The 18,737-nt window shown below is 38.2% G+C and overlaps 1 protein-coding gene across 3 annotated transcripts in view; it reads right to left on the bottom strand.

The window, feature by feature from the left end:
- Window positions 1-18,737, bottom strand: part of STK32B (serine/threonine kinase 32B) — a 197,972-nt gene that overhangs the window by 20,759 nt on the left and 158,476 nt on the right. For all 3 annotated transcript variants that reach the window (XM_071808572.1, XM_071808571.1, XM_065836970.2), the window contains exons 7-9: window positions 9,271-9,374; window positions 4,640-4,756; window positions 3,394-3,519 (exon numbers count right to left, since the gene is read on the bottom strand). In XM_071808572.1, the coding sequence (XP_071664673.1) occupies window positions 3,394-3,519; window positions 4,640-4,756; window positions 9,271-9,374 (347 nt within the window). The remainder of the gene's footprint in view (window positions 1-3,393; window positions 3,520-4,639; window positions 4,757-9,270; window positions 9,375-18,737) is intronic.

Raw genomic sequence — 18,737 nt, forward strand, 5'->3', positions numbered from 1 at the left:
GATTCTTTCAGATCTTTTCAGCATAAAAGTTTACAGAAACATACTTTATGCCTTGAGATCTTTTTTTTCTTTAATTATATTCATTAGTGCAGTAAAAACATTTAATGACAACATTTAGGATGAACTGTTCCTCTCCTATTTAGGGCTAAGAGTAAGAGCATCACCAGAAAATCTATGGTTCAGTTGCACTGAATACATCTTTAAAAAGTCACTACTTGGCATCCTAATTACTGGATGACCGTTTTACTGCTCCTGTAGTCAGAATAGCATTAATTCCTTTCTCCTTCTCATTCTCCCAAAGTATTTTAAAAAAATTGCAAACAATTTGAATTGTGTGGTGGAAGATCTTAAAAGCATCCTGTTTTCCTCTGGAACTTCTGAGGGTTTGATCACACTATTATCACCATCAAGGTGAAAGTACTAAGATGAAGTCATATACAAATGGCAGATATTATTTAGTAACCAAAGACACTAAACAGTAAAGCCACATCAGAAACCACTTGTATAACTTACAGTGTCCTAAAAATAAACATTAGATTTAGAGATCACTCTATCATTTTTATTCCCAGAAAGGTCTGTATACTCTAAGTATAATAATAAGCTCTCTGATACCTTTTCCTGCATTCCAGACAGTTTCAGTAAAATTTGTTTTTTTATTAATGGAGGTTTATTGTTTATTTATAAATAAAGAATTCTTTATGTTTGATCAATATCAGTTCCTTTCTTGAGCATGTAGAATTTTAAGATTTGTTTGAGCACTTAAAAATACATCAATTTAATTCTGAGGCTATAAAAATGAAATCAAATTATTTTAATTAATTTCTTGCTTTCTTTATCAAATATTTAACAGTACAAAAAAAACAGCTAACCATTTATGACTTCAAGATGAATATAAAGAAACTAGCTAAGCCATAAAGAAACACATGTACTAGCTAAGTAAAAATGATGTTTATGGAATCAAAATACACAGTGAGAAATTAAACAAATGGACCTTCCTAGCACAGCCCTCTCTTGTGCCCTCTTGCCTGCACAAGTCAGGAAGGTTATAAAACTCCGTAGTTATAAAACTCTCCCCAGATGACAGTGCACGTTGTTCTCAACTCAGCCTCTCACCCAAAGCCTGAAATCCAGGAAGTTAGTAAGTGAAAGTTTTTCTATGGTCAACAGAGAGAAAAGTTCTTTGTCTGGCCAAACCTGGTGTCATGGAACATCAAGGTCTATTATATAGAGAACTGTTGTGCTAGAAAAGGTGCTTTGCCTCTCACCTTGTCACTGTTTTTCCTAACGTGCTTGATCGACCTGGTGGAACAAACCCTGCAGTGTAGGCTTCTGCCCTGAAATGTAGAACTTGTAATGGGACTTCCACATCCAAGTAGAAAAAAAATGAACTTTTTACTCCTATTTTCTTTTAAACCTAGAATATTATTTTCCCAGCAACAAGTGGGAAACAGACCCTTCCAACCCAAATAATAATTTTTGAATTTCTCTACTCTTTTGGCTGTTAGCTTTTACTGGTTTTCCCTCTCATTATCCTTCTTCAGTTGTAAAATGAGGAAAATTAGGATATCAAGATGTCTTATGGTTTGAATCCTTTTCCATGTGTTTAACACCACAATTTTGTTTGAGCAAATTAACTCTCTTCAGTCATATTTCTGTAAAGCCTCCTAAAAATATATTTCCTCCAAAATATGAATGAGGTGAAACCAAATGTGACAAGAATAGCTGTCTTTGGACACATGTTTAATGGTAGACAGTTCAAAGTATTTCAGGAGAACTTCCCCTTTTCATACTTTCCATTACTTTCACTGTTGTCAACATCAGCCACAGACACAGGCCACTTGGCTAGCAGAGCTGGTACAAGGCACATAGGTTTCAAACGGCTTTTGAAATTACATTTAAAATTACTTTCTTCTCTGTCCTTAAGAAGTCAGGAAATTTACCTACATTCTCTGAGGAGTAAGATTCCCTCAAATCAATTTAAGTCCAGGTGGAAAGAATCAAACAGCCACATAAGAACTAGGTTATACTGGTCTATGGCCTAATGCAGACCATCACACTCTTATGCCCCAGCTCTAGAAAGGCTGGGTATAAGCCAGCAGGAGGTGGAAAACTTGTAGTCCCATTATTCAGTCATGTTACTATAGCCAGACTACTATACCTCACTGCTCAGGAGACAGGGCTACTAGAGTGGCACACATCACATTAGTTGGGTATATAAGAGGGAAGGAGTACTGGCCTCAGTTTGGTAGATGCTTCCAGCTTGCACCAACGTTAAGTTAAAACGTGCAAAGAAGGCATTTCATTCCTGGTGAACATTGCTGTGAAGTGCCCAAGAGGTGCTTTTTCTTCACCTGTTGTGCTGGTTACCTGCTGCATTCCTGGTCTTTCCACAAGCTCCCTGAGGGAACTCCAGCCTGCTTACACACAGCTTTCTTCTCCTGTGGGATGTTGCTTCCAGGAAAGGCTCTGGTTAGGTGCCAAGAAGCACAGCAAATACTGCCAGCACTGTCTTGGCAACCCATCTGGCTGCCTTTGCTCCATTAGGCAATGCCTTCCCTTCCTCCCCTTCTGCAGGGCTGGATCCCGTCTCCATCAGATTCAGCAAGAACTCTAATGTGCACATAGATGAGGACAGGGTCTGGTTATTCCCCCTTCCTCATCTTTATTCGCAATAGGGTTAAAGTATATAAACAATCCTTAGTATCCTACAAATGTATTGTTTGGCGCGGTATGACTGAACGAAGTAGAGAAACATGTTAATACCAGAGTAATTGCTTTTTATGCATGGCTCTCGAATCAGTTCAACTTAAAAATGATCAAAACAGAAATACCCCACAAATAACAACAAAATGGAACCACACACAAAAAACCAAACCAAAACAAAACAAAAAAAACACGAAATAAAACCCCACCAGATTCCCTCACATAATCTGAATGTTTTAGTGTAGGAAACTATCACAAAGGAAATAGGTCAATCTTTTGAAAAGGTATTTTCAAAATGAAAAACGAACAGCACACTGGGATGTTAAAGAGTCTTGCAAATGTTATTCAGATGCCTAACTTTCAGAGCAGCAACAATCTTGGTATTCTTTGGCTTGGAATTAACTCTGACAATCATTTGCTCTAATAGCTGAAATGCAAAGTCTGGAAAATGTTTTTCATTTGAAAGGGAACAGAAAGCGAACCAAAGTTAATTAGTTTTTGTTGTGATCTAATGAAATGGGCCAAATTTTCTCTTAGCTGTGACTGAGTAAATAAAAGCAGAATCCAAAGTAAAACTCCTGTGAAAAATAAATCAGTGAAGAGCAACAAATGCAAGCATAAACAAGTAAAATGCCAGTGATAATTAAAGTCAGAATTTGCAAACACAATTCACCTGGCATATCGACTTACGTTAGGAACAAAGCCTGGGGTCACAGTTTTCTCTAGAACAGCATCCCAGTTGACATCAGCTAGGTATGGAGAGCTTTGGATGTCTGTAAGGCTTGAAAGTCGGCACTCTGGGTCCTTAGTGAGAAGCTGTGATCAAGCACAAGGCATTTTCTAAGGGATCAGGTGCCATATAAAAGAGTACACATATCACATGCATAAATTGTATGATACACAATTTAGAATAAGAAAATGCCTAGGGAACCCTCTAACAACTCCTAGAAGTCCCAATCTAAAAAAAAATACAAGTAATAACTCATAGAATATGACTATAATTTAATTGTCACCAAATGGCTGTTGCAGACATGAACTGTATTAGTTCATGTATTATATTAATAACAAAAGTCTGTTTACAAATGCACAAAAGTCCAAATGACATGGAACATCACAGCTCAATGCCACCCAACAATTTGTATTTTGTCTTTAATTTATTGGAAATATCCTGGCAGCAATTAAAATTAACCACCTCATTGCTCCATCTATCAAAAATAGGTTACTCATTGCTCCAAAGGAAATTGATCTTCTGTTGCTCTAGTCACATGTTCACACACATTTCCTGCTCAAATATCAGTACTGGGGATCTGAAATACCTAAAAGAGGTATATGATGCTTGCAGCATGACCAGAAAATGAAACCGAACAAATAACTGGGATTTTAGGAAGGAGAGTTCTAGGGTCATGATGTATTCAGAAAGGACTCTGTCTTGTAGCTTAGTGACATTTACAGCAAAGTGGCTCGACTTCTATTGTTGCAGCTATAGCAACGTGGGACAGGCAGAGATACAGAGCTTTTCATTTCTAAGCTCCCTGGCTGGAAACTGCAGCAGAAATTCAGAGGGCAGAGTGATCCTTCCTTTTCTCTCCCACACGCACGACCAGGGCTGGAGAGAATGGGACCAGGGCACTAAATGGGGACTACTGATCCACAAAATTTTGGTATCACTAGTGAATCAGTTTTAAAATAAAGAAAAATACTAGATTTCTGTTTCTTTGAGGCCACAAAAAATCTGAGTCTAAGACTAAAGATTATCCAGCTTCTGAAGAGAAAATACTGCACTGCTCCCATTCAGAAAAGCGTAAGAATAAGCACTGCATTCTTATTCTTGAAATTTTGACTAGCTAATTGTGTGCTTGCCTGATGCCTCTCTGTTGTTGGAGTGGCTCCTGGAAGAGGAGAAAAGTGAGGACAGAAGGTGTCTGTAATTTCTTACCTTTTTCAGTAATGCTGTCATGCCCTTGCACCATGTAGATGAGTAGTGAACTCTTTCTATCTTGAACATGTTGAGTATCTCATCAATGGGAGTGGCTGAATGAATTTCATAGGGCCTCTGCGATAAAATTAAATCAATATCAAGTCAGCAAGGATAGATAAAACAGTGTAGGCAATTCACATTTTCCTGAGCTCAGTATTTTGGATAGAAAAATCAAACCCACCAAAACATAACAATTTTGAGGCTAATCCTTCTTTCTGCGTGTGCTTTTCTTTGGTTACAATTAATGTAATTAGTCACAGATGTGTTTCCACTGCAAATTTTTCTCTTATGAAAAGAAATATCAGTTCAAATGAGAAGTCTAAATAATTTTATTTCTAGGGCATTCTATGTGAAATGTGAATTACTTACTATTTTTTACTTCTAGTACTAGAATGTTCTTGTGATGTAAACTGACAAAATGGAAAAGTAGAGGTTGAAAGGAGCTTTGTCATCCTGATTTTACTGAGTAGTAGACATAGAAATTAAAAAATGCTTACAAGAAATCTGTTTAAGAAGCACAGTAAAAAGTAGACTCCAAATCCCAAACCTTCTCCTTTGCCCTTTTTGAAATCTAAAATTTACACATTTATATTCTTATTAATTATTGTGCACATATTTTTAAAGACTTGTATTTGTGAAGTAAGTTGTGAGAATGAAACTCTATGTTGGTGTATTTTTGACAAGAATAGAGTGAGGAGTGCTTGTGAAGTAAATTGTACACAGCAGGTGACAGATTTGTGATACGTGGTGTGAGATCTGCAGCCAAGTGCCATCATAGCAGCACTGTGAAAACTGATGCATATAATTCACTCACAATACAGATTTACCTTCTAATCCAATATCCTCAACAGCAAAGGGCACACACATGTTGCCTTCAGTAGGAACTGACTCATCCCTTAACTCCTGCTACTGTGTACTGGTACAAGATCATAATCTAAGAATATTTCTGAGTGTTACTATCTAATCTGACAGTAAATTCCAGCCGCTTTTGATAAAAGTCTAGAAAATATCCTTATTTTAAGAAGATTGATGTACATGTTTAACTTTGAGCATGTATATGAAATCAAGTCCATTCCAAGGCAATGGGATGCTCTAAAAAGAAATCCAAGGATTGCTTAAATCTTTTTGCTTTGATTCACATTTGCTTAGTCTATTGTAATTTAATTATGATGTCTGTATGAATTGAACAGGACCTAAATGTAAGCTCTGAATCCATAATTTTCTTGAATCAGGTTCAAAACTGTCATTTGAAATAGTCTGCTTTATGCTTTTCCCTACCTGTGGTAATGCTGCCATAAAACAGCTATTAAAAATGAAAGGTTAACATTTTGTCTGTTGTCACAAAGTAACCTGCTGCTGATTTAGACATGATATAATAATGTGACCAACATGATCATCGAGCCAGAATTTACACCAACTGTTGGAAAATGTGATTTAGCTCTAAAAACAGCAACTTTAAGGAATAATGGATCTTTAAGAGAAGTAAAAAATTAGAATGAAAATAAGAAAGTTTTGCTGTTAAAGATGCTCCTGCACATGGCTTTTTCCTCACTGGAAAAATCCTTAAAAAAACTCCTTACTTTATTTTAAGGTTTATTAACGTTCTACAGGTTGGTTTGTTTGTTTAAATTGAGATTTGCAGAGATTTTTAATATTGTACTTAGTTATTCTTAACTGTAAATATCAAAGAAATTATAAGCTTGGTCTTCTGAGGTCCTTCACACTAATTTCTCCCATGTGTTTTCAGCTAGTCAATCCACTTGATGGTGAGATCCCATCTGTTTTATTTTGTGAGAAAGGAAAAAAAAAATCTGTTTTGCTTTTATTCATGACGTTTTACCAAAATTTGTTGTAAACTGTTCATATCACAGTGAAAGTCAGAGTCCAGGTTTCCCACATACTACCTCATTCATTCACCTTATCTCTGTTAAGGGGATTATATATGCAGTTATTAGAACATTTTAGCAATTGTGTGTAGCCTAGGAACAGAATGACATGTTATGGTTTGCATCATACAGTTTAATTTCATGGACTTGGGGAAAAGATCAGTGTTTGATGCAGTGCTTCATAAATTCACTTTTTTTGGTTGTTAGGTCCTTTATTAGCAACTGGCTGGGGAGAGAAAAGTGCCAGCAACATAGTGGGAAATGCTAGCACTACTGTGCATAATGAAAAGGTGATCCATACAGCTCTGTACTGGATGCAACCTGCTCGTGTAGCTCCAGCCCTGTTTCTAACAGCGCCTTGGCTGTAGAGAGCAAGGCATGAGAACGGCTGCAATGCCTTGAGCACCCTGAGCCTCCTCTGAGGACTCTTCCATCTGATAACAGTAGAGGCAAATAAAAACAAAATTTCAGCTAAACAAAAAGCAACTCATTTTCACTTAGCTCCTCTTGAATTCAGGCAGGCAGTGCCGCAACGCTATGCACAGCTCAGACATGGAAAGTGATGGAAATTTCTAACGCTCTTCATTTTTATTGTTCCTTCCTTCCTTGCCTCCTGCCTTCTCCATGCACTGCCATGCATGACCATGCACCATGCTCCAACTGCAGAAAGTCACATCTCTGGCACGCTCTGCCCAGTGCAAAATTCACCTCTTTCCCCAGGGCTGCTGCAGGAGGAGCGCTGGGCTGCACCAAGCACCCGCCTCTCTGCTCCGAGACAGTGGGGCTCTCTTCTCACCATGGAACAAAGCTTTGTGGGAGCATGGAGGAGCAAGGGGCTGCCTGCCTGCAGGCTTAGCTTGCAGCCTTGTAGGCACAAGCTGCTGATTTGCAGCCATCTGCACAGGATTGCAGCAGCAGATGGAGCTTCAAAGCTCACGGCTGTTGCAGACAGCTACACGCCTCAGGTTAAATATGTTTTCTCAACCCACCACTACTTTTCTTGTCATCACTCCTGCCAGTTTAGGCCTTGTCTAGACTAGAAAAATTTAAGGATACAATTCAGGAAAACGATATAACTTTTCTCAGTCCGTACGAAGCCATGGGCTGCCAAGCCACCCTCTGGCTTGCTCAGAAGGCAAGAGCTGCTCTTCAGCACAGAACAGGCACCTGGCTTGGTTGACTGGAGCATGGACAGATGGCAATGTTTTCATCTAAAAGAAAATTTGATTCTGTCTCAGCTTTGGTTTGTCTGTAGCCAGATAGACTTATTTAGAAAAGACTATGGATCTTGGCAAACAGATACCACTCTATACAATTTTTCGTTTATGAAAATGACTAGGTGTCTTTTGTGATTTTCTTGGGGGTTCAACTTTCCTTCGTTCTGCTGCTTTCTTGGAGACACTCATTGGTAAAATGATTGATACAAAACCAGCAGGATGTTATTTTAATTTTTTATATATACAGCTAATACCACCGTCTATGACTACTGTTGAGAATGTAATATGCTTATCACTGCCAGATCTTAACCATTCAGGTTTAAATTTTTCATCCTGAAAAGAACATCAGCTTAAAAACTCAGTAATTTTTGAGAATGATGGTAGAGAAAAATTGTTGGGTTTTTTGTTTGTTTGTTTGTTTGTGTGTTTGTTTGTTTGTTTTTTCTGTTTTTTTAAAGAATTTGAGAGCAAGGATTGAGATTTGGCATGGGAGAGATCTTTGTACTGGAGCATGACTTTTGCCATTTCTCTGGAAATAAAAAATAGATTGGTCAAGTTTTAGGCCTTTGAAAAATGTAGCTTCTGAAATAACAATGTGCAGACACTCTGAAATGTAGTTTTCAATCTAAAAATGGGAATAATAATTGTTATTTTTTTCCTAGTTTCCTATGTCTGCCATCCTACATGAAACTGTGATGTCTTTGTGAGATGGATTGTCTCACATTATCAGGTGCCTAGCAGGACAGTGTAGTGGTACTGTGTTAGTGTCATAGGAAAACAAATATTTTCTCCTTAAAACCAGCATACTGCAATGCAATAAAATTCCTCTTTCCAAAAGAAGAATAAAAAATCAAAGCAAAACAAAACAGCAGCAACCAGCTACTTTAGCTACATCATTATCCTGAAATAGTATCTAAATTGTTGTTTTCCATAGGGAATAGCAAATATTCAAGCAACTAATTTCAATCCCTTGAACCAAAATGGAAAAGAATTTTCCATTATCTTCTGAGACATTTGACCATGTTCAGGAAGATTTTTCATTAAGCTTATTCACATAATTGATTAGATAAGTAATAAGTGCACTGGCAGATAAGCATTTTCTGAAGTTAGGCCAAGCATCTTAGGATATTACATTAAGACTTCTAAGGTATTAGCCAAAAGAATAAAAGATAAAATAAGGCCTGAAATAACTTCTATTTGGAAAAAATTACCATTGTTTCCAATTCAGCAGTGTGGAGAAGACATTAAACCAGTATGCCTTTCCTTAGACAAACTTAGGAAAACTTTCATAATATATTTGAGAATGGGATGAAAATTTCCCAAAAAGCATTTCCATTTGGGAAAGACCCAGGACAGCATTCCTAACATGAACCACAGCCTTGTCCACTCAAATTTTATCATGAATGGTGCACTCAGGGGCACTGCAAAGTTTGGCACTTTCGTCAGTCAATTCATTAAATAACAAAAAAAACCTCATGATTCTTACCCAGCCTCTCAGTAATTCGTATGCTGTAATTCCTAATGACCACCAGTCTACTGGGTATGAGTATCCTGGACCTCCATCCATAAATGCCTGGAACACCTCCGGAGCTAAAAAAAAAAAATCAATAAAATCAAACAAAAAGCATTATACCAAGGTTAGATGATGCATCATTAATGTTTACAGTTGAAAAATGACTAAGGATGCAATAAACTGGAATGAAATACATTTGTAAGCACAGAATTTTCAGGATGCAGTTTCAGTGCTTTGATTTGCTGGTCACAAGTGGCCTTTACTGGTCAGATTTTCTTCACAAGTCAGTTATTTTATACCTTAATTCTTACCTGGTCCATTTAAGTTTTCATAGATTCATAGAATCACAGAACAGTTTGGGCTGGAAGGGACCTTCAAGATCATATTCTAAATCCCTTGCCATGGGAAGGGACACCTTCCACTAGACCAGGTTGCTCAAAGCCCCGTCCAACCTGGCCTTGAACACTTTCAGGGAAGGGGCATCACAACTTCTCTGGGCAGCCTGTTCCAGGACCTCACCACCTCCATGGTGAACAATTTGTTCCTTATATCTTATGTAAATAAAAATAAATAATAGGAGAGGAATTCCTGAACTGAAGTGTAACTTTAATTGATACGGGTGTTGAATATGTTAAATCTGATCCTTGTTCTACATTTGGATAGAATTAGTCAGATGGGTTTTAAAGGTATTCAATATAGGAAAATGGTAATTAAATACAAATGCTGACACTGATTGTATGCTATAAGAAACTCTGTCATGAATGGAAATAAACACACTGTCAATAAAGTAGTGAATTTCATGGGAAAAAAAAAAAATCTTTTCAAAACAAGGATCGGGTTGGCTAATTTCAGCAAGAAAAACATAGTAAATAATGCCACTGTACTTTCTTCAGAAACCCATTTACAAACGAGAGACGGTATGAAAAGTCAGTCATGCTTTTCTAATTATTTCACAGTAGAATCTCAGTACACTTTGTCAAAACAACACTTTCCCTGGGGATTTTCTAAACAACACTATCACCAACTGTAACATCATGCTAGATTGCAATTGTCATGTGAGCCTCTCTGGCCCCCATACTGAGTCTAATGCACCACATTACCACCCGATTACCATTGCACCGCTTGTTAATGGGCATGCTGCAATGAATAATGTAATCTGGTCACACTTACTACTGACTCACAATTTGGGATTTGACTATGTGTGGCATTTAGAGAAGCACCTTTAAGGCATTCATTTCAGAGGAGTTCTTGCAGCCCTTGCATTATGGATGGCGAGCTAACAATTTACAGCTCCAGACCTGACTTCAGAAAGTTCTGAAGGGCCAAACCTAATAGAGGATTATTTTAATCCATGAGTTAGATACGGCAAAATCCTAATCTGTAGAATAAAAAGCAATAAATTAAAGTGGTCCTATACTCTTTACCCAGCAGGACCATGTCTAAATAATTCTGGTAGGAGAACTGCAGGCAGCTAAAGAAACATTTTTGCCAGAATATGTGAGTTTGGAGAGTAGCTGACCAGTGGATGTCTGGCATAGATAAACTTGTGCTGTTATTCAATACGGCATGAATCAACAACAGCATAAAATTCATCAGACTGAGTTAGCTCTGTCTCACCTCCAGATAATATGGCCTCACTTGGAATGCTATATCTTCATATGTACTTCAGATCTTTTTTGCATGGTGCTGGGGATCTGTGTAGGCACAACTTACATGTTTGTGGTCTATCATATAGATAGATGCTAAAAGGGTAGGCATGTTTTTTTGTGTAACTTTAGTGGATCAATGCACTCAAACTGCACACCAGGCACTGAAGTCATATTTTGAATATCACCATAAGCACCTTGTAGTGAAGATTTGCTTTATTTAACCACACTCGTTATGGGTTTTGCCCACTGTACCTCGATGATGTAGAGTATCTCATTACAGAAAATAGCCAGTGTTGACTTTTTAATGAGCTATATAATATTGGTTTCACTCTTTCTTCTATAGTTTTAACATGGTAATGATGCAGTGGACCACTATGTGATTTCTGTGAGGTAAAGATGAAAATACATTATTGATAAAACCTACAACATTACCAGAATGGTGCAGCTGTTTTGCTAATTCAGTGACTGAGTTATCCACTTTTATTTTATTTGCTTCAAGGTCAACTCATCCCCCAGTAAGTAAATCAGCAGAAAATGTTTTCTTTTGCCCACTGGCCCTGGTTTTTGAAGCTCTGTTTTCTCACCTTAAGCTGAAGGCATCCTGAGATCAGAAAATGGAGAGTTAGCCTCCTGATTTTTAATGCAGATAGCCCCTTTCCTCCTGCTTTAGCAGTATGATTTGCAGTCCAGCTGAACTGCCTCTCTGCCTTCAGCCAGCTCCAGTGAAGCAGCTGAAAGCACCCACTTCGCAAGATGAGGAGGGACTGACAGAAGTTGCAATATGATTTACAGTATCCTACGTACAGGTTTTTTCTCAGAGAAAAATCTCAAACCTGATGAAGCCAAAAGACCTTTCCGCAGTTTGGCAAGGCTATTAAATACCAATCTCACACGAAACTTATACTTAATGTGTCTAAAAACCTTCTTGAACGGAGACATTAGGTGCAAACGAAAGCCTCCAGCCTGTACAGCAGACTTCTGGAGTTTGCTCACTCATTCAGAAACATAGCATCATTTTACAGAAAGACAGCAGACCTTCCAAGTGATGGGGTTAGCCCAGCTCTGAAGAACTAGAGCTGTGAAATACAGAACATAACATTATCTTTTGTTGTAAAAAATAATTATATCAGGAGAACGATATGAATGCAACCTGCCTAGGATAGAAGCAAATTAAAAGTCCGAAAGGAAAGTTAAAATTCTACATTGATTTTCTTTAGGGTTGTTATTGACATAGACTATCTGTAATCTTTAAAATCTGAATTTGATCTCAGGTTCAGCTTGGACAGCCATTCTGCAGACTCCTATGAGTAGGATTTTTCAAAAGATAATAGGATTTGAGCTTGCCACCTTGGAGTAAGGTCAACAACTCTGCTGCATGCACCCTTTCTGCAAACACTCTCCTTTATTATAAAAGCTTTAGGATGAGATGAATACTTACATTTTTTACCCCCATGTGTCTACATAAATGCAATGATTTTGCCTGGAAAAGTTCATTCACATGAACAAAAGTGAGAAAGTGCATGTAAGAACAGGAGTTGCAGATTTTTTTCCCTCAAGAGAATTCTACTGAACAAAGGCTTTTCAGGAAAATATACAGGGTCTGACCCTGCAGATTCTTTTGGTTGAGGGCTGTAGGTACTCTCACATTGAGTCAGAGTGAAGACAGTAGAATTTTGCACAGCTTTTAAATCAGGGGTGTCAAACTCTTTTTCACTGGGGGATACATCAGCCTCACAGTTACCTTCAAAGGGCTGAATGTAATTTTAGGACTGTATAAATGCAGGGGTAGGTTTTTGTCTACGTGTGTTTTTATCTTAAACAGCTAGAAAAAACTGAACGTGAAAGCAAATCTGGAGCGTCATCCATCTCAGACACAGTGGCTTCCTGGAATATCCATACTTCCATTCAGTGGGTTTAGCCACACTTGGAGCTCCAAGTAATTTTGTGAAATAGAGAGTAATTTTTAACAAATTGATTCGTATGTATAGCTACCCGCTGCAATTGGCACAGTAGTCAGATGATCAACATTGTAAATGATGTAGAGGATGCATCTCACATTGTATGCATATTTTCCTAAATATCTGTTAAAAAATGAAGTTTAAAACTTACTTATCCAGTTGGTAATTCTGAACTCTATTTGTGCAATATTATCAGTATCTAACAATATGATTTGTGAGCTTAAAACAAAAGAGAAAATCAATGTACGTGCAAATAACAAAGAACTTAATTTTCACTGTTTTTTGCTGTTGTAAAAGGACATTTTTTACATATGATAAAATGCTTCTAAGCAGGGTTCCTGAAAATCTGCTGAGTATTCATAGGTATTGCTTAACTCTAGTTAAACTATAAGTGCTCCAGGTCTCTGAAATTCAGGCCATTTTAATTCGGTGCCCAATGGTGAGTTTGAAATGGCTGTCCATGATAAAATAGTCAATTTGAGGCCTATCACTTGGAATGGTTGGCACAAAGAATAGTCTTATTATATTCGATGAAGCATACTGGTTTAATCATAAAGATAATTCATCAGACTAAATCATAAAATGCGGAGATTGGAGTGGCTCTGATACGAATCCCCAATAACACAATGTGGCATTTCTTTTTTGATGAACTGATTTAGCTTTCACTTCCTTAGCAAGAAGCTAATCAAAGAGTGCCTGGTGTACTTGCCTACCACTACCTGGGCGACTGCTGAGTGTTGATTAAGCACCTTACAGAGCTATTCCTTACTTTGAAGCATTACTGAGTTCCATAGGCTGCTTTGAAACTTTGCAAAATTGGTGAGAGGGAAAGTGTAGTGAGATCAATGCATTAGACCCATCTTCAAATGGCCTTTACTACATACTAATAAATCAGTATATTTAAGGAATAACTTGCGAACGAGTCTTGCAAGATCAATTAGCTGTAAGGAACTGATTGTCCATGTGTAGCTAAATGTTGCCAATGAGAGAAAATGCCCTATACCAGTATTATTAATATTATAAACTGTGAATAAAATAAAAAGTAAAACCATAGTGACTTAGCCTCAATTTTTTGTTTTTATTACCAAGTTCACGTGGCCATGTCCAAAACATATCTCAAGAATGAAAACCCCGACATTAATCATCCATTTGGCTAGCTAGAGCTCTCTGTAGTTCATCTGGATCTCAGCAGAGACCCTGCACATCAGTAAGGGGAATCAGAGGTTTGTGGTGTACAGCAGGGGTTGCAAAGAGACACACTCTGCCTGTTGTGTAGCAAAGTGCACCTCAGATAGGAAAATAGATTTCAGTGTCGTTAACCGAGGTTCAGCATGATCATTCTCCTTTCTCATATTAGTCCCTGATCTTGGAAAAAAAAAGCAAAACAAACAAAAAGAAAACACACACACACACATATATATAAATGGATATACACACACATATATGATGCACACAGTACAAACAATATTTTGATTCACTAGAACAGGATAAACTGTTAAAAGCTGGACCTTTCCAAATTTTAAATATGTGAATCACCCGATGTATATAACACATTCATAGTTTTACCTTGGTGAAACAGGCTTAATGGATGACAGACTGAGCTGAATAAAAAACGAACTTGATTTTTGAAATAATATTCCAAGAATCTTGGACTGAGAATGTTCAGTGAAATATTAACTACTTTCTCAGCACTGTGATGAGAAAATAGTAATTTTCACTTTTCTCTGAAAAGTAAATTCAGAGGTCAGTAATTCTTTCAGGTCACGGTTTAAATAGAAAACAGAAATCAAACTACAGTGACGACAAGTGATTTTCTATATAGAGGAGAAGCTGTTTTAAGAGCAAAATGAAAGAAAACAACTTCTCTCTCCCTGAATATAAATGTAGAATTGGTAAACTATCAATTTACCTCCTAGTGTTTACTTTCTCATGTGCTAAAAGAATCTAAATTATAATGGACAGCTTTCTGACTCGGAGCTTTAGATTAGTCAGCTGCCAACAGATATTGTATAAGGCAAAGTGCTGCTTAAAGCCTGACCATGCTGGGCACACAATTTTCTACTATGAGGTCTAGACTCGTTACAGCAATGTAACTGATTCTGTACCATTATTCACATAATACACCTCAATAGTTTTAATACTCATATTTAATGCTATTATTCAATCAAAGTAAATATTTTAGATACCATTACCTGAATACATACACTGCATTTAGAATGCCTTATTAGTTTGCCATGTGGCTTTACAACCTTTCCTGCCCTTACACTGTGCTGTCCTCATAAAACTCTCTGCATTACTCAAACACTGAACAGAAACCACTTCTTGCCCTTGCGTTTGCACAGAAAAGCCCTTACTGGTTGAACATCCAGATCAACCTCAGAGAAATAGACCCAAGTTGCTAACCCCATTGAAAGAAAGCCCAGCAGCAGTGGACATGACATGGTCTCCTACTACTGAATTTGAAATTTTAGAGAAAGACCTTCCTTACGCCATCCAATAGCTCACAGTGGCTGCAGTACCACTTTTTCTAGCACCTTGTTGAAGGGATTGTGTCCAAAAATATCGATTTGCTATTTGGAAGATCAGCCCAGTGTACAGAGCAGCAGTTCTGCCCCAGTACTGAAATGAACTGGTCTGGATAACTGGGGATTCACAGGACAGACTGTGCACCTCAAACATCCAAAGGACTATAGAGTTCACCTGCATCACATATTTCTAACAACATTAGCAGTCATTTGGAACATCTTTCTTACGAGGAAAGACTGAGTTGAGTCTGTTCAGCCTAGAGAAGGCTGAGAGGGGATCTTATTTATTCTTATTAATATCTCAAGGGTGATGTCAAGAGGATGGGACCAGACTCTTTTCCATGGTGCTCAACGAGAGGATGTGGGGCAACAGGCACAGGTTGAAGCACAGGAGTTTCCATTTGAATATGCAAAGAAACTTCTTTACTTCAAAGGTGCCAGAGCCCTGGAACAGGCTGCCCAGAGAGGTTGTGGAGTCTCCTTCTCTGGAGACATTCAAAACGCGCCTGGACACATTCCCATGTAATCTATTCTGGGTGTACCTGCTTTAACAGGTGGGTTGGACTAGATGATTTCCAGAGTTTCCTTCCAACCCCAATCATTCTGTGATTCTCTGTGATCCTGTGAAATGTCTTTGCATCAGTTTATGCACACAAAAACCTGAGGGTGTAGTGTGGCCTAACCAAAGGACAAGATTTATTTTGGGGGCAGAAATACCCCATTGGGCTGCTGGAAGTCTGCACTCGTTGCCATGTGTGCCACCTCTGTGGGAGGTTTCTTTCTCCTCAGATCTGCCTGCAGAGCTCCACATTGTATCAGGCTGTTTTGGGCAGGTTAATAATAATTTAAAAAAAAAAAAAAGAAAAGAAGCCCAACCCAAAACTACCACTTGAACTCGGTGTGGGGTTTTGTGACTGAAATAGTAAAAGAAATTATTATATTGGCAGTTTTGCTGGAAGATCTCAAACAATGGCAGAAAGTTGAAGAGCAGAGAGGCGGAAAGCAACTGGAGATAGTAACTTCTTTCCTGATCTTCTGAGGGTTTTCAGCTGCCTGGGTGCCTACTTGTTAAAGTCAGAGCAGAGCCAAAACTTGAACACCCTCTTGCATCTCAGTGCTTAATCCCCTTATCCATAGTGCTCCCACTGCAAGCTGAAAACTCCATCAGTACAGCAAGTATTTATGTCAGCACCTCAAAGCCTCACACATACGCTCTCGGTTCTTGCTCATCAGAACAAACAGAAGCCTTCCAGCTGATGCTACCATCGTGATATTTCCCTGGGATCAAAAGGGCAGGTAAAGATATCCAGTGAAACATGTAGATAGGCAGTCAAACCCTTGGTAGGAAAAGGGTGGGATTTTGAAAAACCTAAACAGTGCCTTAACTGCACTCAAAAAGCAATGAGCTGCAAAACACTAATTGATTTCAGAGCACTGTTTAGTATGAGTGCAAGGAAGACCAAGTTCGAACACCTTTGAAAACCCAATTCCAAATTTGTCCCTGCTATACTGTACCTACCTCAGGAACAAATTTAGGCCTACAGGGTATTTTTACTTTACCTGTAAGGCTGATATTGGGACATCTGCTAGCTTTCCTCTAACTCCAATAGTACTCCCCCACAGTATTAACAATAAATATGGATGATTCGTACATTTTACAAGTTCAGTGTGCCTGTGTAAATCCACACTTGTCTGGTAATCTCAGGCGTACAGCCGTTATTCACCGTGACAGCAAGCTATGAAAGAAGCTGTGAAAATCTGAGATAACAAGCCTGTAGGATAGGAAGGGGGAGCTGAAAATTTTCACGTAGTTTACTCTGATTTTTTTGGCTTTGGATTTTTGTCAGGTGTATTTATATCATAAAACATATTTTATTGGTTTGATTTGAAGTAAAGCCAAGTGCATTCTTTGGATAACTTTAGCCTCTGTTGAAAAAAAACACAAAGCCTCTACCTAAATCTGCTAAAAATCCTACTGTCAGAAGAAGAAAACAAACCCAAACAAACCCTAAAACCCCAAAATTTGTAACCTGTGAATGGAAAGATTTTGCAACACTCGCAAATAATATACAGATACATGAAAGTTCCATCATTCAAAAGGGAGACATTTCAGTGAGTAAAAAGCATGTACTACAGGATTTAAATACATCTAAATTATGCAAGAGTGAAGAATTTAAAAAGGCAATATCTGTAATGTTTTCTAGATGTATTTTAGTGTTTAACATTCTGTTTTGCAGCTGACCAGCCTGTTGCAGGGAAAAGAGCCTTTACTGCAAATGGGTGCCCAGCTCAGAGCACATTCTCCAAGACACAAGAATATTTCTTGCAGCATGCATGAGGGACCAGTATAAGAAATATTGTTTGTTTTGCCCCCACTCATAAACATGAAGCAGTATTGAAAATGGCAAACACACAGGTGCTTCCAGCCAGGCAAATGCAGACTTTCTTTAAACAAACACGCCTGTGTTTATTTGTTGGTAGCAGGCATACCTGCCAAAAGTCAGCTAGGTCTGAAAGGACACTTTGCATCGCTTGCCAGTCTAGGATGGCAGCCTGAAAGCCTATGGCCTTTCAAAAGGGTGTTCATACAATAAAACCTTTGACAATACCCTCAATCACAGGAGTTGTAGATGGTTTTGGCGGTGAATTTGTAATGATAAAATCAGGCATGCATGACACACACAAGTTTCTTAAACCAGCTTAAGGCACACATTGTATTTCACAGCTGCAGCCATCTGAGCAGTATGAGATGGAAATTCTGAAGACCCATGAACACTAAGAAGCTGATTTCACTTCATCATTTCAGGTCAGTGGCTTTGAGAAGTAAAACTGCAGAAGCAGCTGGAAGTAGCTTGTTCTGCCAGGCTGTTGGTCTCGTTCCTTTCAGATTCACCATTGTCCATGTCTTTGTTGCCCATGTGTGACAGGTATTTTACTTGTCTGAATGAATCAGCTGGGAAGGGCGAATATAGAAAAATTACCAGGGTTTCTGGAGAAACGTTGAGGCTCTAGTACATTTCATTCTGTGTAGCCATTTAAGAATTACGAAAATAGGCAAGGAAAATTTCAGGCTGAGAAAGATTGAGAGGCAAAAAAGCTAATATAAAGTGGGATTAAGCAAAGGCTGCAGGAGCTGACTCATGTCATGCTTAGCATTACAAGATAGGTATCTTAATCAGAACAGCTAGTGCATTTTTACAACATAATATCAATTTGCTCTGTTTTTTCCTGGCTATCAGTTTTATGCAGTCCTGCTGCACGTGAGCAAATTGCTCCCTAGCAATTTCTCACCCTATTTCAATCAGATT

This window comes from Patagioenas fasciata, chromosome 4, assembly GCF_037038585.1.
Source record: "Patagioenas fasciata isolate bPatFas1 chromosome 4, bPatFas1.hap1, whole genome shotgun sequence".
Lineage (NCBI taxonomy): Eukaryota > Metazoa > Chordata > Aves > Columbiformes > Columbidae > Patagioenas > Patagioenas fasciata.